The sequence below is a fragment of the Vanessa cardui genome, chromosome 26 (assembly GCF_905220365.1).
Source record: "Vanessa cardui chromosome 26, ilVanCard2.1, whole genome shotgun sequence".
NCBI classification, from domain to species: Eukaryota; Metazoa; Arthropoda; class Insecta; order Lepidoptera; family Nymphalidae; genus Vanessa; species Vanessa cardui.
The window spans coordinates 3,990,041-4,013,996 of NC_061148.1; the positions used below are offsets into that span (position 1 = coordinate 3,990,041).

At 34.5% G+C, this 23,956-nt stretch overlaps 6 protein-coding genes across 6 annotated transcripts; 3 read left to right on the forward strand and 3 right to left on the reverse strand.

Moving 5' to 3' along the window:
• Window positions 1-34: 34 nt before the first annotated feature.
• LOC124540630 (coatomer subunit delta) lies at window positions 35-12,493 on the forward strand. Its single transcript, XM_047118293.1, has 15 exons — window positions 35-186; window positions 341-380; window positions 474-594; window positions 744-846; window positions 1,850-1,969; window positions 2,828-2,887; window positions 3,289-3,400; window positions 3,943-4,030; window positions 5,055-5,201; window positions 5,737-5,813; window positions 6,779-6,867; window positions 8,843-8,990; window positions 10,074-10,185; window positions 10,845-10,967; window positions 12,224-12,493. Exons 1-15 carry the CDS (start codon window positions 184-186, stop codon window positions 12,390-12,392), a joined length of 1,512 nt encoding a protein of 503 aa, XP_046974249.1. The 5' UTR covers window positions 35-183; the 3' UTR covers window positions 12,393-12,493.
• Window positions 12,494-13,267: 774 nt separating this feature from the next.
• LOC124540657 lies at window positions 13,268-15,653 on the forward strand. Its single transcript, XM_047118323.1, has 4 exons — window positions 13,268-13,388; window positions 13,452-13,620; window positions 15,268-15,520; window positions 15,615-15,653. The coding sequence occupies exons 1-4, from the start codon at window positions 13,274-13,276 to the stop codon at window positions 15,651-15,653; spliced, it is 576 nt and encodes a 191-aa protein (XP_046974279.1). The 5' UTR covers window positions 13,268-13,273.
• Window positions 15,200-17,634, reverse strand: LOC124540633 (UPF0488 protein CG14286). The gene is made up of 3 exons (XM_047118297.1): window positions 17,262-17,634; window positions 17,036-17,170; window positions 15,200-16,800 (listed from the first exon to the last, which is right to left on the reverse strand). The coding sequence occupies exons 1-3, from the start codon at window positions 17,449-17,451 to the stop codon at window positions 16,496-16,498; spliced, it is 630 nt and encodes a 209-aa protein (XP_046974253.1). The 5' UTR covers window positions 17,452-17,634; the 3' UTR covers window positions 15,200-16,495.
• Window positions 17,635-18,012: 378 nt separating this feature from the next.
• On the forward strand, window positions 18,013-20,329 carry LOC124540635 (mitochondrial import inner membrane translocase subunit Tim10). The gene is made up of 4 exons (XM_047118298.1): window positions 18,013-18,178; window positions 18,382-18,528; window positions 18,844-19,031; window positions 19,777-20,329. The coding sequence occupies exons 3-4, from the start codon at window positions 18,890-18,892 to the stop codon at window positions 19,914-19,916; spliced, it is 282 nt and encodes a 93-aa protein (XP_046974254.1). The 5' UTR covers window positions 18,013-18,178; window positions 18,382-18,528; window positions 18,844-18,889; the 3' UTR covers window positions 19,917-20,329.
• LOC124540632 (GPI mannosyltransferase 1) lies at window positions 20,321-21,689 on the reverse strand. The gene has a single exon (XM_047118296.1). The coding sequence runs from the start codon at window positions 21,687-21,689 to the stop codon at window positions 20,406-20,408; it is 1,284 nt and encodes a 427-aa protein (XP_046974252.1). The 3' UTR covers window positions 20,321-20,405.
• Window position 21,690: 1 nt separating this feature from the next.
• LOC124540636 lies at window positions 21,691-21,891 on the reverse strand. The gene has a single exon (XM_047118299.1). The coding sequence runs from the start codon at window positions 21,889-21,891 to the stop codon at window positions 21,691-21,693; it is 201 nt and encodes a 66-aa protein (XP_046974255.1).
• Between the last annotated feature and the right edge of the window lie 2,065 nt (window positions 21,892-23,956).

Here is a 23,956-nt window from a genome sequence, read left to right on the forward strand (position 1 = left end):
TAGCAAAATATACAATTACTAATTAATATTTTTTTATTATAACTTATTTTATCGGTTTTGGGTACATCCCAAAGTGTCAGTGTCAATTTAAACAATGTCTACACGTCACCCTGTTTGTCGTGGGTTGTCAAATGTTTAAAAGTTGAGGTTTATTAAAAATAGAGTGTTTTTATATTAATTAAAATGGTAAAGACATATTTTGACATGATTTATGCATTTACATATATACATAAACTAAGTAGTGGCTTTGAATATTATTTGCATCTTAATATGTTGAAAATTAGAGTGTTCTCTCCGGCTTGTATCGTCAATTTAAACTAAAGTTTTTCTTATGTTTTAGGTGCTCATAGCAGCTACAGTTTGTACTAAATCTGGGAAAGGTAAATAAATTCTTGATTGATCCAAATTTGTTGAAAAATATCGTTATCGTTATCGTTAGTGTGCATCAACTAAAAATCGTTTCATCATTGCAGCCCTTGTTTCACGTCAATTCGTCGAAATGACGAAGGCACGTATCGAAGGGCTTTTGGCTGCATTTCCGAAACTAATGACAGGCGGTCGACAACATACATTTGTGGAAACAGAGTCAGTCAGGTTTGTACAATTTCTATTCTAATAAGTTTCCAAATTTTCTCTACTTATATAAATAACAGATTACTATAATAGACTTTAAATACAGGATGTGTGATGAATTTATATAAATTTAATTCAATAAATGCTATAATTCTTTAAATTAATTTTAGATATGTTTACCAACCTTTGGACAAACTCTACATGTTGCTTATAACAACTAAAGCCAGCAACATTTTGGAAGATTTAGAGACACTGCGACTATTTAGCAGAGTGGTAAGATTCAATTCCCTTTTTTCATTTGTTTATTTTCAATTATGTTATTATAAAATTATGTGCTAATGGAGAATAATGATAACATCATACAGATGATAAAAAAAGAATGGATTTAGTACTTATTGACTTCCAGGCAGAATATATTACATACATATATAATTGTAGTTAACTAACATTACTGTGTTTTTAAATGTTGTAAAAATTAACTACTGAGTTCCTTGCCAGTTATTCTTAGAAGAATATACATTCGGAATCAGCAGTAGCTTCACCTTATATAGTTGTTAGATGATGATTTGAAAAGTGCTTGTACAGGCCTACTTGAATAAAGTAGATATTGGTTTGAAAAGGATTTAACAATATTATGTACATAATTTAAATTCAGAACAGAAAAATCAACACAACATGTACATTATATACAATATTGTATAAACAAATCTATTCAATTGTTTAAAGCAGTTTTAATGCTATATTAGTAACTCTTTGTCTGATTTGAAAATATCTTAGATCCTAATCTAATATATTTTCAATATCATATTACTCATATCTATAAGACATAGCTCATTCACTGAGAATAGATAATAGAAAGGCAACAATGACCCCTGGAGGTAGATGAGTATATTTATGGAGAATTGAACCATCCATTCCTCATATATCATAATAGGACCTTGAATAAGTTCTCGCTGTTTTTTGAAAGATGGAGTTGCGGCACTCTGTTCCTGGAATTTCGTATGGTAACAAATCACCAAAGTAGTGCTATATGTAATTTTAAATTATAGTAGAATAGAGTCTACCACAGTGTCAATTAACATAACATATTTATTTGCCTTTTGTGAAAATGCATACTTTTGCGCCAAATAAAGTGTTTTTGCAGGGAATTTTATTGCACTGCTTTATTTAGAAAAAATCTGCAGCAGAAGCAAACAGGATTCTCGTTGAGACATATGGTGACAATGCTTTGTCAAATACAATGTGCAGACTGCTTTAATATATCTTTATTTTCTAGGTGCCGGAATACTGTGCTCAGCTCACAGAAGCAGATGTTTTAAACCAAGCCTTCAATCTGCTGTTTGCATTTGATGAAATAGTCGCTCTTGGATACAGGGAGAGTGTTAACTTAGCTCAGGTTAGCTTTTATAATTTATTTGTAGTGTTACAGTTCTAGAATGATACAATTTGTATAATGATATATATGTAAGTAAGTAACAGCCTGTAAATTTCCCACTGCTGGGATAAGGCCTCCTCTGCCATTAAGGAGAGGGTTTGGAACATATTCCACCACGCTGTTCCAATGTGGGTTGGTGGAATGCATGAATTATAAACACAAATTAAGCACATATGTATATAGTGGTGCTTGCCTGGGTTCGAACGCAATCATCGGTTAAGATGCACGCGTTCTAACCATAATTTTGACTTTGCATTCATAGTAAGACTTGACAAACGATTTTGTAACTATCCACAAGTATAGGATTTAATGTGTTTAAAAAACTTTTTTTTTATGGAATAGTTTGGCGGACGAGCATATGGGCCACCTGATGGTAAGTGGTCACCATCACCCATAGACAATGACGCTGTATTAAATATTAACTATTCGCGCCACCAACCTTGGGAACTAAGATGCTATGTCCCTTGTGCCTGTAGTTACACTGGCTCACTCACCTTTCAAACCGGAACACAACAATACTGCCTATTGTTGTTTGGCGGTAGAATATCTGATGAGTGGGTGGTACCTACCCAGGTGGGCTTGCACAAAGCCCTACCACCAAGTATGATGAAGTAGATATTGAATATAATTATATTGAATCTAATTTAAAAAACTCACATTATGTGTTGTTTAAAGCTTTTTTGACTTATATAAAAATGTATATGATTTATTCAAATTCTTGCTGTGATATTTTTGGTACAATATGTATTTTGATTGTTATCCAATTAAATTTTGTGTCTTATTGTTATAACATTATATATTGTTAATATATTTATTAAGGTACGATCATTCGTTGAGATGGATTCCCATGAGGAGAAGATCTACCAAGCTGTGAGACAGGTGAGAATACTTTATTATTATTCTTTTAAAATAGTCAATTCAATATTATAATTTATGAGCTTTTTGTCTATTTACAGAATTTATATCAAGTTCAAATTGTATTTGTTTTACTAGTTATAATTTCAATATCTTAATATATAAACCAAATATTTTTTGCTACAGTATAATCTTAGTGAAAAGTACATAAATGCTTCATTCAACAAGGTTCTTACAAGAATTTTTACATTGTCTTTTGTATATCTTTAGTTAACTATAAAAATTCGAATAGTACCATCTAGAAATTAGATTCTTATAAGTATTGTAATTAATGTAGATTATTATTTAGTAGAATTAATTTAATTATGTGTCCTGCATAAAAATCATTGAATGGAATTTTTAATGGAGGTTTTAATGTCACACAGACTCAAGAACGTGAGGCAGCCAATCGTATGCGAGAACGCGCGAAGGAGTTGCAGAGGGAGAGACTGGAAGCCGCAAAGCGCGGCCAACCGCCACGCTCGTCGTCGGGATTCGGTTAGTGCATTCCAAATTCAAAAATATTTTTTTTACCGGTTTTTTTGTAGTACAACACTAAATTTGAAATATCATCAAGTGTTTTTTTTTTTTAATTTAAATGTTGTAAGATAAATACAAAATTAATATTTATATATATACAATATATTAAATGAGTCGAGATGGCCCAGTGGTTAGACGCGTGCATCTTAACCGATGATTGCGGGTTCAAACCCAGGCAAGCACCGCTGATTCATGTGCTTAATTTGTCTTTATAATTCATCTCGTGCTCAGCGGTGAAGGAAAACATCGTGAGGAAACCTGCATGTGACAAATTTCATAGAAATTCTGCCACATGTGTATTCCACCAAGCCGCATTGGAACAGAGTGATGGAATATGTTCCAAACTTTCTCCTCAAAAGAAGAGGCGGCCTTTAGCCCAGTAGTGGGAATTTACAGGCTGTTGTTGTTGTTGAAATGGTAATTATATTTTGTCTATGATTTTATAAAGTGCACAAGAGTAAACACTGATCGGCCAATATTATAATTTTATATAATTGCAGGCAGTGGCTTTGGCAGTTCTTCCATGTCGTCTGCGGCCGCCTCGGAGCCAATCACTGAGAAAATACCAACTACTCCTGTCCGGGAAACGTAAGCATCAATTATACTTTAAATGTATTCCTTAAGTGATTACTTAGTGCCCGAATTAGTACGACGTCAGTATTCCAAAAAAAAACAAAACAAAATAATTTAAGTGAAATTAATTTTTTAAAATTAATTATTTCTAAAATCTAGCTTAGGTTAGGACTATTGATGGATATGAGAATCAAAAGTGATAATTTAAAATACAGTTTTTACTTAATTTTATTCATATTAATTTTATAACTCTGTCGCTCTTTCACGACCAAACCACTGAATCTGAATTTAATATAAAGCAAACTTGAACTCCTGAAGTGAAGAAAGGACAGGCTACTTTTTTGCCTGACACACACTCCGACACCATAAAACGCGAGCGAAGCCGCATGCAACTTCTAGTTAATTACATATTTCATCACTTGGATCACTGCACATTACTTTAGCAGCAGATCCCACGAGATGTGGTAATATAACATGAGCTTAAGTACTTATGCTTAATATTGTTGTGTATTCCGGTTTGAAGATCGCATAAGTTACTACTACCACAATAGAGATATGATCTATGTAAGTTCCCAAGGTTGTTCGCGCCTTAACATTAAAATAAGATGTTTAATATTCAAATTCGCTTTGGCGACTACTTACATCAGGGCCCTCTTTAACCTATTGGAGGCTCTTGGCAGATAAGGATAATGAGGCTTTGGCAGAAAACTATTTTGTTAGAATAGACAAAGAAATTTTGATTGCTTTTCTATTCGTGAATAAAAAATGCTTTGAAATACCAAGTTATGATGTTATTTATAATCATCTCTGTAGGTTCTCGATGTATCGGAATCAGATGATGTTAGAATCTTTATTTTGAAAATACATACGACTGAGGAGGTCGATTTTCGGACCCTGGGCACGTGCCCAAAGTGCCCACTGGGAAAGCGGGGTCTGCTTACAATCAAGTGGTCCATTCTTCAGTCTGCCTGCCTATATCTAAAATTATATAAATTATGAAGTGTATATATATCAATGAATGTTATGATCGTGTTTCCAGCCGTACGAGCACTAGGTCGGCGATGAAGCTGGGCTCCCGCGGTACGGACGCTGAGACATTCGTGTCGCGCCTGCGCAGCGAGGGCGACGCCGCCATTACGCTGCCCGCCAAGGTCGACAAAGCACCCGTCCCTACCAACAACAAGGAGTAAGGATAGACATTATTATTAACAACAGTTTAAAATATAATAGTACCACCACTACTACCATTACAGCCCTAACCTGATAATAATCCTACTTTATAGTATATAAATAATGTAGTCACAAAATAGAAATAATTCGAACAAAGATACTCGCGTATCCCACATAAATTAATAAAACACTAAATATATAACTTCGCGCTTCTAACGGTTTCTATAAAATGGATAATTTGAAACACTAAACTTTTAGAACGTTAATTTTAATGTCAAATCTAAATAAATTAAAATATTAGTACAGACATTGACATTGACCAAAAATAATTAATCGTATTGTTTTTCTAACAGTACAAATAATCTTGACAAATGCTATTCAGTAAAAACTCCTTCGATGTTTAAATTCAAATATTAGTAATATATGCATTCTTATTTATAAATTGATCAAAAATATTTAATCGTATTGTTTTTCTGACAGTACAAATAATCTTGACAAATGCTATTCAGTAAAAACTCCTTCGATGTTATTAATTACTAAAATTATTTTAGTGTTCACCTACGATTTGAAGAAAGGTTGAGTCTGACCGCTGGGCGAGATGGAGATATCCAGAGCTTCGAACTATCCGGTAAACATTTATAATTAATCTTAAACAAGCATATCAAAAATGTATTTATTAATATATTAATTAATAACTATAGTACGACACAACTTAGATGTCGCATCGGCAAAATTCGTAAAACCGATCACGTCCGAATTGAGTACGCTATCCCAAATTACCAATATTTATTTCTTATGTGAATATGATCTTTACACGAACTTCGGTCGATTTACATGCACTTGCTTTCTCGGGTTGGACTGCACGAGAATCTATAGCGACGAATAGCGTCGAATGGAGCGATAGGGAGCTATTTCTATTGGTTGTATAAATAGCTTTCATTGAATTTGCCGATGCTACATCTAAGTTGTGTCGTTCTATACCTGTAAATAGGGCAGCACTAAGGCCTAAGGTCTTTGCTTAATGTTGTGTTCCAAGGCTGAGTCAATTGTTTATGTGTCATATTGCCATCATATACACACTGACTTATTATCAAAATAATGACAATACTTAATTAAACATATTGTTTTTTTTTATTGTTATTTCTTTATATAAATAAAATACGGTGAATATGGTACACGGTAAAGTTTATAAAACTTATGCTTTCCTATAATAATTTGTTGCTATTTTGTATCATGCTAAACGAATAAATAAATAAAAAATATATCATATGAGAGTCGAGATGGCCCAGTGGTTAGAACGCGTGCATCTTAACCGATGATTGCGGGTTCAAACCCAGGCGAGCACCGATGATTCATGTGCTTAATTTGTGTTTATAATTCATCTCGTGCTCAGCGGTGAAGGAAAACATCGTGAGGAAACCTGCATGTGACAAATTTCATAGAAATTCTGCCACATGTGTGCCACCAACCCGCATTGGAACAGCGTGGAGTAAGTTCCAAACCTTCTCTTCAAAGGGAGAGGAGGCCTTTAGCCCAGCAGTGGGAATTTACAGGCTGTTGTTGTTGTATATCATATGAAATTTAATGTTTCAGGTTTATTGACTCTGCGTATAAGTAACGAACAGTTCGGCCGGATCCATGTTCACGTCGACAACAAAGACACGAGACCCTTACAGCTGCAGGTACCATACCATGAATACTTTTCTAATATCATATCATTTTTACAGTACATAGTTATGGGTAAACTCCCGTTGAAAACAATTACTTAGCACAACAGTTAAAGTTCTTTGTAGAGACATAATATGATATATAAGGTCCTCTTAAATATAAATAGCATAGGCCATGACAATATCAATTTCAAATTTGTATTTATAGGTGTAGTTTCGTGTTTCTTGGTGGTAGGGCTTTGTGCAAGCCCGTCTGGGTAGGTACCACCCACTCATCAGTTATTCTACCGCCAAACAACAGTACTCAGTATTGTTGTGTTCCGGTCTGAAGGGTGAGCGAGCCAGTGTAACTGCAGGCACAAGGGACATAACATCTTAGTTCCCAAGGTTGGTGGCGCATTGACGATGTAAGGAATAGTTAATAATTCTTACAGCGTTAATGTCTATGGGCGATGGTGACCACTTACCATCAGGTGGCCCATATGCTCGTCCGCCAACGTATACCATAAAAAAAAAAGACAACAGTATGTCATAGACCTCGGTATCTTGTACTACTAACTAGCTATGCCCGCGACCTCGTACGCGTTTGATTTCAACAAAAAAATATTATTGTAGCCTAAGTTACTCCTTATTATAACAGTTGTCTGCCAGTGAAAGTCCCGTCAAAATCGGTCCAGCCGTTCCAGAGATTAGTCGGAACAAACGGACAGACAGACAAAAAATGTAAAAAATGTTTTTTTGATATTGAGTAGAAAAGGGTTATTTTAACATTACAAACAGACACTCCAATTTTATTATAAGTATAGATTAAAGACTTTTTGACGTACAAATCGGAAGTGGATGAACAAATTGACCCATCGATAGGACGTGGTCACCATCGCTCATAGATATCAGCATCATAAGAAAAAAAAAATTACCTGTTGCCAGTAAAGTCGGTATACGGGCGAAAGTTTTACGTGACAACGACTTTGAGTGGTAAAATAATTTTAATGTGAATATTCATTCGTATAGTAGGAAGAAGGATGAAATAATAGTAACAATTTAAAACATTTATTTATACAAAGAATTATATTTAAAACATTAACTTTTTATAATGTTGTCTTAAATTTTCGCGATGATTACACATTTAAATAAAACTATTTATAACGGATGAATCGCGTATATTAATTATTTTTAAACATCCCGACGTTACCACGAACACTGCAAAGTGCTCGAAACGTCGGGATGTTTAAAAATAATTAATATACGCGATTCATCCGTTATAAATAGTTTTATTAACTTTTTATGTCTGTCTCTCTCGCTCCTACGCGGGCTAACCGTGCCTCTCACTCGCTCTCATTGTGAGCGCATAACGTGAGCGGAGCGTAACGCAGTTTCTTGAAGTGTCACCCGGCAAACCAATTTATAAGACGTTGTCACGTCAAAACATTCCTTACAACACTGATCTGCCCCCACCCCAGCTATTATAATGTGACACAGACTTAAGCTCTGGGCTAAAGACTGATAGGAGAGTTGAGGACCAGTGTGGACCACTGTGGACAGTGTGAACTAAATTAAGACTAAGACTTAAGACGAGCGTCAGTGTGGACCCCGCCTAATGATATTAGTAACGTAAGAAAAATACATTCCTTACAACACTGATCTGCCCCCACCCTAGCTAGTATAATGTGACACAGACTTAAGACTAAGACTTAAGACGAGCGTCAGTGTGGACCCCGCCTAATGATGTTAGTAACGTAAGAAAAATACATTCACAAAAAAAATAACAGAAAAAAAAGACCCGCTGAGTTTCTTTCGCCGGTTCTTCTCAGGTCAGGGTGTTCCTTTTTCCGAACCGGTGGTAGTGTTTATTTGACAATCAATAAGTAAGTGTAATGCTTTTATATTGAATAAAGGAATTTGAGTTTGAGTTTTGAGTTTGAGTTTAAGACTAAGACTTAAGACGAGCGTCAGCGTGGACCCCGCCTAAAGCGTGACCCGTTCTGCGCAGACGCACCCGAACGTGGACAAGGAGGCGTTCCGGGCTGAGGGCGTGGTCCGGCTGAAGCAGGCTCAGCGCCCCTTCCCGCTGCACAGCGACGTCGGAGTGCTCAAGTGGCGCCTCGCGCACGCCGACGAGCGCGCCGCGCCGCTCTCCGGTGCGCGACACACTTACACTTACATCTATATTCTTTTTTTTTTTTTTAATTCATTTATCAGAAAAAGAAAACAATATTACAGTACAATGTGTTGATTAGCACTATAAAAAACCACAAAGGTTTGTCCCTAATGCTAAAATTTCTCTGCGCTTTATATAAATAAGGCAAGTATGATAAATAAGTGTTTAAAACGATCATTCTTAAGACTGTTGCAAATTATAACGACGACTTACTAAGAGATTATCTATAAAGTAGTTCTTCAATATAGACTTAATATTTTTTTGTGTTAATTTATTTTGTATACTGTGCGGTAGATCGCACATATATATATATATATATATATATATATATATATATATATATATATATATATATATATCTTACGATAGCTACGCGAGTGGTTGCGTAACTATCGTAGGGCAGGTGGTGCTGTGCACCAGGGCCCCGGAATTAAGGGGGCCCTCTAAACTAAACCTTAAACATCTGAAGCTTAAAAAATACGACCCTGCCCACCAGATTTCTTATTTGTATATATATATAATTTTAAAGAGTAATTATTAGTTAAAGAGGAGGTTAGGGCTTTTTCTATGCACTGGGGCCCTTCCACACTTAGCTACGCCACTGCTTCTAACATCAATAAATATGACACAACATCACATACATTACTCTGATCCCAATGTAAGTACCTGAAGCACTTGTGTTATGGAAGATCAGAAGTAACGACGGTACCACAAACACCCAGACCCAAGACGACGTAGACAACTAATGATAATCTACATCGACTCGGCCGGGAATCGAACCCGGGACCTCGGAGTGGCGTATGAAAACCGGTGTACACACCACTCGACCACGGAGTTCGTCAAAAAAAACATTGCACAACACATACGTTACTCTGATCCCAATGCAAGCAGCTAAAGCACTTGTGTCGTGGATCACAAGTAACGACGGTACCACAGACACCCACACCCAAGACATCAGAAAAACTTTTTCTACCTTGACTCAATCGAACCCGGGACCTCGGAGTGGCTTATCACACTTCAGCCTTTTGGACTTGAATGTATTCAACGTGATTCGTTGTTGCAGTGAACTGCTGGCCGTCCGAGGGAGCGAACGGCGGATGTGACGTCAACATCGAATATGAACTCGAGCAAGACCACTTGGTCCTCTCCGATGTCAACATCGTAATACCTCTGCCGTAAGTCAGATATATTTAATCTGTGGTTATACAGTTGTTTGGGTCTGTAGATCCTCTACTTAAATTGTGTGAGACAAATGACGTCATCAAAATAGCAATGTAAGGCAGACTTGACCAATGTGAAAGCAGTTCTGAAGGTCTGGAGGATTTAAACTTTTTAAGTGAAGGTCTGGGCCATCTCGACTCTGAGTCGAGATTCGAGATGGCCCAGTGGTTAGAACGCGTGCATCTTAACCGATGGTTGCGGGTTCAAACCCAGGTAAGCACCGCTGTTTCATGTGCTTAATTTGTCTTTATAATTCATCTCGCGCTCAGCGGTGAAGGAAAACATCGTGAGGAAATCTGCATGTGACGAATTTCATAGAAATTTTGCCACATGTGCATTCCACCAACCCGCATTGGAACAGCGTGGTGGAATATGTTCCAAACCTTCTCCTCAAAGGGAGAGGAGGCCTTTAGCCCAGCAGTGGGAATTTACAGGCTGGTGTTGTTGTAAGTGAAGGTACTGCATCCATATTTACTGTAACTTTCTTAAGAAATTAAAGACCATAGATGCTTAATATGTTGAAATTAAATTAATAATATGTATATAAAAATACCTAAGATAGCAGTTTCAAGTCTATGAAATGCAGTTAATATTATCTTGTCTATGTTTTTAGATCTGGCAACCCGTCAGTGGTGGTGCACCAATGGGAGGGCAGTTACACACAGAAGGGACGCAGTATCATTTGGAATATTCCGGTGATTAACAGACAACAGAAAACTGGAACTCTGGAATTTACGTGAGTATTATATATATAGAAGTATAATAGTTGCACTAATTAAAATACATATATAACTATATTGACTAATCATGTATTGAGATTTGTTTAAGATTTAAGAGAATGCAATACTTTTACAGATAAAATTAAGAAAGTGTCCGCGGACTAATTATCGATAAAACACTGAGTATACATTTTCAAGTAGAACGAAAGTTATCGATGCAAGTGCAATTTTAGTATACTCGTAATAATAGAAATATTTTTTTTTATTCGCAAAAATGTGATTGTATTGTTTATTTTCTAAATCTATCGGCTATAATCAACTCGCAATCGATATGAGACCGAGGTGACCGAATGATTAGAATGTGTACATCTTGCATGAAGATTGCTCGCAAGATTTAGCACTATAAGCAGCATAATATAAATGATTCAATTCAAAGCATTGTCTTGAATGGGAGCTCCTTTTTTTCAATGGAAATACGCCCCTCCTCCATATTATTTGGAGGTTATATGGGGCTCGCCCTATTCATATCCAACGGTACTTACTTCGTCTGTTCGGAGAGGGAGTTTTAGTCTATCTGTGAGATTTTTGCTTTAATTGGAACCTTTGACCTTTTGTAATTAAAAAACGAATGGTCCACCTTTTGGGTTTCCCACAGTCAGCTTACTTTCCTTTGACAAATTTGTATGTCAGTTTATAATCGAATTATGCCTATATACCTAAATATATGTCAAATAAAATTATGTAATTTATCGTAACTCCTGTCAGTAAGTTTTCTTGGTAACACTACCGCTTATCATACCTACCAGTAGTCATATGTTAGGTATATTATATTATATCTACTATATACATTATGTACCTCTTGCTACTGTATGGTGGTTTAATGTACCAAAATTTATTTTAATTGTTCTTTTATAAATTAAGTGAACTTGACTTAAAATTGAGCTGAGATGGCCCATTAGTTAGAACGCGTGCATCTTAATCGATGATTTTGGGTTCAAATCCAGGCAAGCACCACTATATATATGTGCTTAATTTGCGTTTAGAAAACATTGTGAGGAAACCTGCATGTGTCTAATTTCATCGAAATTCTGCCACATGTGCATTCCACCAACCTACATTCGAACAGCTTAGTGGAATATGTTCCAAACCCTCTCCGTAATGGAGATGGCCTTGATATAAGGCCTCCTCCGCAGTGGGAAATCTACAGACGGTTACGTTACTTACTTTAAATTCAGTTATATACGGTTTAATTTATATATGTATGTGTTTTTAGTGTCTCCCCGGCCATCCCTAACGACTTCTTCCCTCTGAATGTGACATGGACATCAGACACGTCGCTAGCCCTGCTCGCCGCCACTAAAGTGACTCAAGCTGAGGACGGCTCGCCCGTCGATTACTCTCAAGAAATAAGTTTCCATGCAGATAAATATGAGATTGTTTAAATTTTACATTCAATTATATGTATTATAATAATTATAGTTTTATTTTTCAATAGCGACATTATTTAAGGCCTTCGACAAATTAGTTACTCTTGTCAATTTTTTAGGCCAGATACACATATAAGGCATATTCTAAGGCTGCTTCTACATTATGGTATGTTGATCTTGAATATAAAATCATAATAAATGTGATGAATATACAATAACGTAAAAGCCATAATCGTTGAGATATATAACAATTAACGTAGAAAAAGTATTTTATAATATTATGATTAATATAAATTATGCTATGTCAACATTTTGTTTAAATTACTTTTCAAATACATAGCGGTTTTGTTTATAAATAATGTATTCTATTTGTAAAGCCTTGCTTACACTGAGACAACAACTTGCGCAATATTGTAGCATATACCGTGTGGAATGCTATATAATTAATTCGGTAACTCCACGAAAGAACTATGCGGTGGTTTGTTTCATGTGATGGCAAAATGTTGCCATAAAATTGAAATAAATTGTATTACAGGATAGCTAGATTTGTTTATCTTGATTTTTATTCGATTGGAATCTATATTAATATTATAAATTTGAAAGTCTTTGTCTATCGTTCATTCACGACCGAACCGCTGAACCGAATTCGATGAAATTTGGTGTGAAGAAAATTTAAATTCCAAGAAAGGACATAGGCTACATTTTTTGGCTGACACATGACACCCTTAAACCCGACTGAAGCCGCAGGCGACTACTAATAGGCTACATGTACACGTGTGACGTTTCCCGCAATGTTGTTACCAGTGTGAACAAGGCTTAAGTATTGTGTAAAGTGGCAATAAAAATATAAATAATATTATGTTTTATTATTTCGATAACCTATTTGATTTAGAAACATGAACACATTTGTAACAGTTTTTTTTAGTTTTTTTGCCGTCAATCACTGTTTCAATGACAAGTGGTATTTACAAAGAAGAGCTGATGATAACGAATTAAATTTGAACGAAACTTGTTAGTTTTTTTAATCGAATGATTATAAGGCGAGGCAAAGATATAAATTATTATTTTTTTTAGATTTTCCCACATTGAAAAACTATCATGTTAATGGTAAAAGGGTATCGGAATCGGAGTATCCGTGGATAGCGCGCGTCATACACTCTCCGAAGAACTTCGCTCCTCACATCTGTACAGCAACTTGTATCGATGAGAATGTATTTATAACGGCAGCGAGATGCGTTTATATGTATGTACATATTTTACACAAGCCATCATCCTTATCATCCTGCACTTATCCCAATTCACTTTGGGTCGGCACCAGTGGCGTAGCCATCGTAGGGCAAGGAGGTGTAATGCACATGACATTAAAGGGCCCCGGAGTTTAGAGGGCCCTTTAAACTAAACCCTCTGAAGCTAGAAAATCACGACCCTGCGCACAAGATTTCTGTTTTGGTATCTATAATTTTAAAGGGTAATTATTGGTTAAAGAGATGAGAAGGAGGGGGTGAGGGCCCGATTATTTTTCTATGCACGGGGCCCTGTCTCACCTAGCTACGCCACTGGTCGGCGCAGCCTGTCTTCTTCCATACTTCCCTCATCCTTTTTTTCCTTCATCTCACAAGTAGCATTCAAACTCAAACTCAAATTCCTTTATTCAATGGAGAAGCGTTACATTTACTTATTGAGGGTCAAATTAAACACTACTGCCGGTTCGGAAAAAGAAACATCCTGATCTAAGAAGAACTAGCAAAAGAAACTCAGCGGGTTCTTTTCAGCCATATCATCTTTCACACAATCCATTCATCGCTTTATTGGTCGCCCCCTACCTAGAGGTATACCCATCCACATTCATCGTCAATACTATTACAGGGATATTCACCATTTTCCAATATATATTTTAATTGTGCAATATTTATAATGTGTAATTTGCAAATTTGTAAAATACCTGCGGTGCTATAAGGTACGGCTATAGCATAGCGACCGTTGAAATGTGATTCAATTGAAACAAAAAAGGAGTATATTCCACCACGCTGCTCCATCGCGCGTTAGTGAAGTTCACATCTGGCAGAATTTCGCTGAAATTAGACATGCAGGTTTCCTCGCGTTGTTTTCCTTCACTGTCGACTTCGAGATGAATTATATACACCAAATGATATACATGAATATTCAGTTGTGTTTGCCTAGTTTTGAACCCGTAATCATCGGTTAAGACGTACGCGCTCTAACCACTGAGCCATCTCGGCTGTTGCAGTAGCGTAATACTCCATAATACTGATTTATCAACTCCAATTTTTATCAATCTTAATTTTTTTTTTGATAGCAACACTTTTTATTCTGTAACGGTAATAGCCCTGCAGAAGTAGAGAGGTATGGCTGTCGTGCTTTCAGAGATCAAAAGCACAGGAAATTACCAATTCCGACTGCGAATTTCTGGAAAAAATACCACATCCATTTCATATTGAATCAATCGAATGATTAGGTACCTCGGACCTTAGGTATTTTCAGCTTTATAATCCAACCACTAGACCAACTAGATAGTCGGTTTTTATATAAGTATCGTTACGATAAATATCGTATCAGATTAAATTGTTAGGTATATATAATTAAGTAGTTTAAATGATAAGTGTTTATACACATAAATATTAAAATAATTATAATAATTTTTTTCTAAGGCTGATTGTTAACATCTCCTTATCCCTTCTTATTAAAAATCTTATTAAAAAAGTAACAAGTCTAGATTATTATATGATCTTTTGATTATAACTAGAATTAAGCAGCAATAATAAATTTAAGTAATATAAGGATCGTCATTAAAACAAGATAAATCAGGTTCACGCTTTATTTTCAAAAGTAAAATTCTACATTAAAACTAGTATGTTCTTATTTTATACAGCCTCAAAGTAGTTTATACTTCCGTCATATACCAGAACCAAAGGTTGTCAGTTAAAGCCTTTGTTCTGCCTTCCAAGAAGTCGAAGCAACTCTATGACGATATCGGATTCATTGTAGTTAACAGAGAATTTACTGGCGATTGGAATATAATTGAAACTTTTAATGAAAAACGACCGGATAATGCATTCAAATGGTTTGGAGCCATGAAATTTGATGAATTTGAACATATAGTTGTAGGATATGCTCTGGACAAGGTTAGTTTAAGACATCTGACACTCTTTTGCACTATTTAATATGTATATTTTGACGAATATGGTGCCTATTTGAGAAGTAACCCTATTCGTCAAGGCTGAAAGATTGACTTCTCCTTTAAATTTGTTGGATTAATTTTACAAATTGTGACTTGGAGTTAAGTATTTTGAATAAGCTTGTCTGTGTAGGTACCATCTATTCTTTATAAACACTCTATTCTTTTGAGTATTTTGGTTTGAATGAACTAGAATAATTGTCACAAGGGACATTACTGTGAATTAAGGGTTGATGCATTCTTACAATGCCAATTAACTAAAATAAAAAATGCTGTGATACCCACTTACCATAACACACTAAATGTCAGTCCGCCATACTTATTTAAAAAAAAACACAGATTTTGTTGTGACTTTGTAAACAACAAAGTTGACACCATTGCTAAATATATTTAACAGGAAGCCATAACGAGACGAGAAGCTCAGTTAACAAAACTAGAAGTAGTTGTTGACATACAATTATGCCGTGAAATTTTATCATACAACCATATTATTGTTGGTTTCAATGTTCCATGCTACCATTCATGTTCTTATAACAGCTACGTCAACGAAGATGTAAGATGTGAAAATCACCACGGAGTTTTAGGAGGAGCATTGTTTAATATTAAAAGCAAGAAACTGTTTGGTATTGCCACTTGGGCAGCGTATTATAAAGATTTTGAATTACCAGTGGGATTTTCTGTACCAAACTCGGACTCTTATTTCGAAGATCTTGCCTGCAGTTTAAAAATACGGGACAGTCAAGCAACGAATGTGAGCGAAGGGTATTATCAAAAGCTTTGTGATGACAAAAGAATATGATGATGTGATAGTTACTTTAAGGACTGTAGTTGCTGAAAAAAGTTACAATTTCTTTTTTGTATTGAATTTATTTCTCTTAAAAAATGAACTTATACATTATACAAGTTAATAACTAATGTTGTTTTATTTGGGGCTATCTACATTAAAGTTAAATCTAAATTCAGCACCAGAGCTCGTAAACTTTAAGCTTTCTAAGTTCTGGTTTTGTTTATTTGAAGTTTTATTATCTGTGGACTCATTAACAGTTTTTGACTCAGTGTTGCCACAACTGTCATCAACAACTGTAGTATCGCTTTCTTTAATAGTATCCTGTGGTACGTTAAAATTAAATTTAAATGAGCTATCTCCAGTTGTCAAGAAAGCTGATTTTCGTAAAAATGTAGCTTTTGGCTGAGTTGGACTTTCTGAAATCTTTATTTTGCTTGCCACTGAAAAAACATCACTTTTAGTAGATAAAAACTATTCTAATTATGAGATTTTTTTTTCTAATCTTCATTAATTTCATTATAAATATTTTTAAATGTAATTATTTCAAAGAATTAATTCTAAACACAATTAACAAAAACCTGATTTAATATTTATTTATAATTATGAACATTTTATCTTAAACTAACCTTAACATGTATTATTTTATTAGTTAGCTAGGTATTATTAAACACCTACTTTTTGCTAGTTTTTTCTCTTCAGCTGCCATTTTTGCTCTGTAGTCACCAAAGTGTGTTCTCATTAATTGTCTCTTACGTATCATTGGCTGGTTATTGTTCTTCAATACTGTTAAAACTTTCCAAGCTTCTTGTACTGTAATATAAAAACATTTATTTTACAAAAGTTCTCATTATATTGGGTATATTAAGTACATGAACTGCTAACAATTGGTATAAGTACTTACATTGTTTTTCATTTCCCTTTTTCTCTGCTAAAGTTCTTTCTAGTTGTTGAATACACCAGCATAGTTGCAATTGAAATTCTCTGATGGACTCTTCAGGATTGGCATTGTCTGTTATATCTTTATCAGGCTTACAAGATTTCTGAATGGAATTGCTCTTACCCTTGTTGTGAAGTTTGGTTGCTTTAGGCATATTTTTGTTATATTTAAACTATGTATCGTTTATAAAAAAATAATATTTTACTTTACTAGCTTATAATATTATATGTATAAATATAATCTTTTAAACAGTTTCTATTTACTTTATTATAGAAATATATCCCACGTTATATATTTGGTTTCAGTTGTTGTCACTTGCCCATTGACTCCAAATTGACTCAATTCTAAAATTTGAGCTTGACTCTTGGTAAATGGTAACAGATTAAAAAAGAGTTTTTTTTTTTAATTTTTCCACGCAAAGACGTTACTTGTTCAACTTAATTTTCCTCATATCTAACATTAATTGAAAAACACGATTTACTGTGTGCAGATTAGATACTAGCTTTAAAGTTTAAGCTGATATTACTTTTTTGATCTCAAAGTGAATTCAATTTTGATTACCTTAATTTTCGTAAATTAAACAAATTATTCATTGTTTTCTCGATATAACTTCAGAATTGGTGTTTTGGAACAGTTGTTTTTATAAAGAATATTTCATTTCATTTCAATTCTTTTTTTTATTTATTTTCTGGCTATATACTCTAGTTTCTTAGTCGATAAAGTGGGATAACCTCAAAATTTTGATGTCAATTGTCATCTGATTTTTAATTTTTCACAGAAAAGAGTATGCCGCTTGGAAGATTTGGAAAAATTACTCTTTCGTGGTAAATACCTGCTTAATAATACCATTTGAGTCCCTGAATTTCAAAGTTTTTGTGGTGGTGAGCTCTGAATGTTTCATTTTATAATAATATAAATCAGACTAGGTTAATTTTATATTATCTGATATTTCGATATTTTTGTGAACTAACCCTGAAATAAAAAATGATAACCCTTTGTATGTTTAGTACGGAGAAGATTTTTTATACTTTTAATGACGTAGAAAGCTGTAGGTATTAAAGTTTAGATTTTCATACTTGGTCAGGTTAGCTGTTACAGTGACAAGTTTATCGCTATTTGGAGTTGCAAAGAACTCAATAAATGCCCGTCGTCTGGAGAATATGAAAGCGCGTGAACGTATGCGCAGGTCTAACGAGGGTGAATATCCTGATTTATACAGGAAATTGTGAAGGTATGACATTGTATGAATACTACTTATTCAGTCAAAATTAGAATACATTTTTCGAACTTTCTCATGCAGACATCTGATCTGCTTTTGTGTAAACAATATCTTTTATTAATTGTATTTGTAACACAATATTCATTCCAGTCATAGAGTGTAATATCATATTATTTTTAAAATATTTTATCTAAATATAAATTACTTGTTACTTTTTATAATTTTTACTACTCATTTAAGAATTATCAATACATTAATGTTATATAAAAGTCGTAATATATACAGAGCTAGCATAATTATCTACAATCTATTATTTGTCCATTTTAGGTATATATAACTTATTTATTCAAACGTCAAGTGAAATAACATAACAATGGCTGTTCCGCAATTGGATCCGGCTAAACTCCAGCTGGTGCAGGATTTGGAAATAGAGATGATGTCGGACATGTATAATCGTCTTGTTGGTGCGTGCCATCGCAAATGTATACCTGTCAAATACCATGAACCTGAGCTTGGTAAGATTGCCTTTTAAGTTTTAATAACTGCATATTAAAAGTCTCACACATTATAGAGGACATAACTTAATACATACCAATCAATAATAAAATAGCAGCTATATTTGTTTGAATGTTGAAGCCTTAATAACACACATGGTTTAAATGCTGCCCAATGATGTAAGAAGTTGCAGGATCAATCCTGACCCTTGGGCTATTGTTGTCCCCACTCTTATCAAATTAGATAAGCTCAATAGGAGGGGTATATTAGTAATCTCTTAAATAATTTCTAAAATAATATATAATAATCTTCTGTTGTAAAATAACCATCCCTCGGTCGAGGTAATACGACAAGGTGATTATGTAAGCTATATTGTTCCAAAGAAGCACTCAGTGTTAAATAATATATATGTGTTGAACAATGAATTAGTAATATCTTGTTTTATCACAAAATTTATCTTTAGATTTTCTTTGAGCATCTAGTATATATGTAGACTTTCAATTCTCTCCCTAGTACAGTATGCTTATATTATTATGATTTTATGTTATGTAGTGCTTAATAGTTCTGGAATGTCTAACTTAGTGATAATAGTAGTAACAACTATATTTTTTGACTATTCTAATATATCAAGTGCAATGTTAGTATATTGAAACATTTACTGCTATGTACAAAATACAAGCGAGGCAAATATTATAAAACTTTACAACAAATTACTTTATTGAGTAATGAATTAATAAAATACTTATTGTTTAATTTTTTTGTCAGGGAAAGGTGAATCAGTCTGTCTTGACCGGTGTGTAGCTAAGTACTTAGATGTCCACGAACGGATCGGGAAGAAACTCTCGAACATGTCACAAGGGGAAGCTGAAGACCTAACTAAAATGAACCTTCCGGACAAGAAATAGTAGTATATAAATTACAGACATGCCATGAATTGTTTTTTTTTTTTTAAATATATTTATTACAAAGGTAGAATTGAACCAAAAATATAGGTATATTTTATTTTGACATTCTGACTACTTTTTTTTTTATTTCATGTTTTAGTTACAGAAATGATTGCATTTTAAAAATAAAACAATACAGATGTCTACCTCAATAAATAAAAATCAATTCATAGCAAGTTTTGTGAATTTAGTGTGCATTAATAATGCTTAATTATTTTCGTGTACAAATTAAGAATTGTATAATAAAACTGTTCCAGTTGTCTTGTTCAGGTGTTAACAATTTGGTGTATGTATGATACTGCATTTTGTTTAAAATATATTATTATAGTGTTGAAAATTAGTATTTAGAAATAAAAAGAACGAAAAAATATTAACATTTTATTTCATTTTAATACAACCTACACACTAAATTTTTAACTATTTTCTACATAAAAAAAATCTGTCTATGGACTAGTCGTTTTTGACATCACTTTTTTCATTAATTTGGCCAAAACCATAGTCGGGTGTATAACTTTTTATTAACTGTGCTAGAATAAATATATTTGAACAGAAAAATACTACGCTCTTTAGCCAAATAAATATAAAAACTTCTCTACTCTTAAACTCAAGTAAGTATGCATAAAACAACCAGGCCCCTTGAGCTGACAGCCACAGGATAAACAATAGTAAAGCCTTTGCAGGCTTCATTTTAAAACTATGTACAACCAACGGCAAGAGTGATAAAAACCATATAAAGTACTGTGACGTCATTACAGTGTTGTAAGTTACTAGTATGACCGGCTGGCAAAACAGGGCGAACGGTAGGGTCTCCGGTTTAGTTCCGAACGCCAAGCTTATAACAAACAAGATAATAGCCTCGAAAATCTGTAAAATGGTCTTAACCACGTCAAAAGACAGATGGTCCATTGTTAAATATGAATAGTAAAAGAGTACAGAGAAGTTGTGCTTAGTGTCCTTTCTGAACAAATGATAAATGTACGTTTCGAATAGAAACTCGTAGCCGTACATAGCGTACATGGCCCATGTCAATAGAGATAACGTGACAACACAAGTGAGCGTTAGAATGATTTGCTTTTTATTCGGCATCAGTGACGCTATACCGGCCAAGATTGGAGTACTGCGGTTTATTTTATATTCGCCCAGAGACAGGTACATGGGAAAGCTCAATGCTAATGGGTATAATCGTAAATGAATCGAAATGCCGAGGAAAAAACCGGACAGTACATATTTCATGAGACCTGCAACGACATCTGTCTGTAGGAATAGTATTGATAGTATTACAAACAGACAGGGCACAGAATCAGCGTTTCCTCTGCTGGAGATAGCGATACTCATTGGATTATAGATCCAAAATAAGGCACAATAAGTGGCGATCGTTGACGCATTGTTTTTATGTCGCAACTGACGCTCTACCAACTTTTTTAAAGCTATGGCTATCAGAATATCGAACATACAAAATAGTTTTTTACCAGCGCATCGACTTATCAAAGTAGCTGGCAGTAAGATGTAAGCTATGAGCGGGCTATAGCGGTATGTGTGTCTTCTATACGGCGAGTTTCCATCGTAAACGTGATTTGCGGCGTCAATAAATACTTTGTAGTCTATGTCTGTGTAAGGAACGTCAAAGTGTCTGTCGTGGTAAGTACTGTATATAACGAGTAGGAAGCGAATCAATGCACCTATTCTTAAGTGAGTTTGAAAATCCCAATTGATAACTTTATTTATTTTATCCATATTAAATTCTAGTTTTTAAATCTTTGGCTGCTGATGTCAAACACGCTTGGAATTCTTTGAATTCCTTTGCACAATCGTCCTTCTTAACAGAATCTTCCCTGAGCAAAACGCATCGGGCGTACACTGACGCTTGTTTCGAACACTTCGAAAATATTATGGGATATTTCGCAAATCTTTCTTTGGCTCTCTTTACGGCTTCCATAATCTATTCGAACTTTTTGGTTCGTGTGAGAGCGAATGTCGTCGGCGGCTCTGTGAAGTCCTCTCCCTCTGATTTTCTGAAGAATATGTCGTATATCGGTTTCGAAAAGAAAATTCCGACACCGAGGACCGTGAATGTAAGTTGAAACGTTTTCGGGTATCGATAAATCCAACTTCTTTGTCCAAGAGGTTTGCTACGCTGGCGACGATTGTCCATAATTAACTGAAAAAAAAAACAAAAAAAATTGTAATCGTGGGTGACTTAAGACAAAGCATTTGCATCACCATAGTATTTTGTGTATTTTATTAATTTTTAAGTTAGATTTACATTACAAATAACCAAATTGCGAGCCAAATTACAAGAATCAAGGATCCATGCTCGAGTTTGAATGTTTGAATGTTTATAGATTTTTTTTAAGATTATGTCCACTCGTTATAAAGGTAGTAACTGTCTATGGAATCATAACTGTAGGAACTATGTCGGATACCCTTACAGTAATTAAAACGTGTATATAGAGTACTAGTTGTTGCCCGCTGCTTCCCTCGCGTTTTACGGTGTTGGTTGTCACGTGTCAGGCAAAAAAAGAAATAGGCAATTTTCTTCCTTGGAGTTTGCTTCATAGCGGGTTTGATCGAGAAAAAGCGACGAACAGACAGTTAGTTTCACTTTTATAATATTAATATAGATAAAGCAGTGCAATTTGCTAGTGTGGAGCAAAATGTGAAGATTGCTCAATAAACGATCATCAAGTTTTTTGCGTATATATCCTTAAGTTCTTAAGGAAAATCAATTAGGTATCTTGCGTTTAAGTCATTAGAAAATCCATTCATTTATATTATTCGATGTATTGCAATGTCAAACCTTTGTATACCATATTCCAATCATAGGAGGATTAAAGATAAATAAACCTTGGATGATCATGTTTCAAGCGTTGCTATATTATACAACACTAGCGGTCGCCCGCGGCTTCACCCGCGTAGATAACGGTTCATAATCAGTCTTCTAATATCCCTACTGCTGAGGCACGGTCACATTTGAAGAATTACTGCAACCGGCGCTTGGATCTATTGTGATAAACCTCAAATTCGTGATCACAACACCTCAGAAGGACCAACATCAGCCACGAATCTGATGAGGTTCTTAGGGTCGGAGGCCATTATGCCCTCTAAGGACCGGAGTAAGAACATTTTATAGTTCTATCTTTCATAGTTTAGGCATCATACGCAAAAAATCAACTTTGGTAGATTTTTTCCTTTTTTGTCCGAAAAACCCAAAATATCTTACGGAACCCTATTTTTTTCAAAATAAAATTTAGCCTATGTTATGCGGGATTAATTTAGCTTTCGAATGGTGAAAGAATTTTTAAAATCAGTCCAGTAGTTTTTGAGCCTATTCATTAGAACCAAACAAACAAAGTTTTCCTCTTTATAATATTAGTGTAGACAAGATTATTCCACAAACTATTTACATGCGCTTCAATTTTACTTTTAAAGTTCCGATAACAACTTCACCGACATTGAAAAAGCAATTTGCGAATACATCATGGATACCATAGGTTATTCAAGGACTCCGATATTATCGCGTCAATTCAATGCCAAAGTTGTATTTTTGTTTTTTTCCTCTTGTGTGTTGAAAAATACTACGTATTAATCAATCATTCAAAGCACATACTTTATCTGATAGATAAGAATTACACTTAATGTCAAATTAAAAACTACCACCGGTTCGAAATGGAAAATACCGTGATCTTTATTTTAATTTGTCCTTTCTTAACCAGGATATAATTTGTTTTATTCCTATAATGTAACATCAAAATAACTTTATTTCAATTTTATTATGACCTTGCGCCTACAAATTTTCCATTAATTTTTTTAAATTTTAAATTTTAAAATGAGTCATTACTTAGGCTTACTGGAATTGATGGCTTGTAAAACTGAACCTTTTTTTATATATGTAGCAAATGGGCAACCTGATGGTACGTGATCACAACCTCCGATGGGCAAAGGCGCTGTAAGAAATTTTAACGATTTTCTACATCGCCAATGCGCAACCAACCTTGGGAACT

Coding starts and splice junctions, on each gene's coding strand:
- LOC124540630 (XM_047118293.1), top strand. Junction 3,401..3,942: donor ACGCTCGTCGTCGGGATTCG/GTTAGTGCATTC, acceptor ATATAATTGCAG/GCAGTGGCTTTGGCAGTTCT. Junction 5,814..6,778: donor CCAGAGCTTCGAACTATCCG/GTAAACATTTAT, acceptor TTAATGTTTCAG/GTTTATTGACTCTGCGTATA.
- LOC124540657 (XM_047118323.1), top strand. CDS start 13,274: ATGAACACATTTGTAACAGTTTTTTTTAGTTTTTTTGCCGTCAATCAC. Junction 13,389..13,451: donor ATTAAATTTGAACGAAACTT/GTTAGTTTTTTT, acceptor TATTTTTTTTAG/ATTTTCCCACATTGAAAAAC. Junction 13,621..15,267: donor GCAGCGAGATGCGTTTATAT/GTATGTACATAT, acceptor TATTTTATACAG/CCTCAAAGTAGTTTATACTT.
- LOC124540633 (XM_047118297.1), bottom strand. CDS start 17,451: ATGCCTAAAGCAACCAAACTTCACAACAAGGGTAAGAGCAATTCCATT. Junction 17,171..17,261: donor AAAGGGAAATGAAAAACAAT/GTAAGTACTTAT, acceptor TTTATATTACAG/TACAAGAAGCTTGGAAAGTT. Junction 16,801..17,035: donor AGAGAAAAAACTAGCAAAAA/GTAGGTGTTTAA, acceptor ATGTTTTTTCAG/TGGCAAGCAAAATAAAGATT.
- LOC124540635 (XM_047118298.1), top strand. CDS start 18,890: ATGGCTGTTCCGCAATTGGATCCGGCTAAACTCCAGCTGGTGCAGGAT. Junction 19,032..19,776: donor ATACCATGAACCTGAGCTTG/GTAAGATTGCCT, acceptor TTTTTTTGTCAG/GGAAAGGTGAATCAGTCTGT.
- LOC124540632 (XM_047118296.1), bottom strand. CDS start 21,689: ATGGATAAAATAAATAAAGTTATCAATTGGGATTTTCAAACTCACTTA.
- LOC124540636 (XM_047118299.1), bottom strand. CDS start 21,891: ATGGAAGCCGTAAAGAGAGCCAAAGAAAGATTTGCGAAATATCCCATA.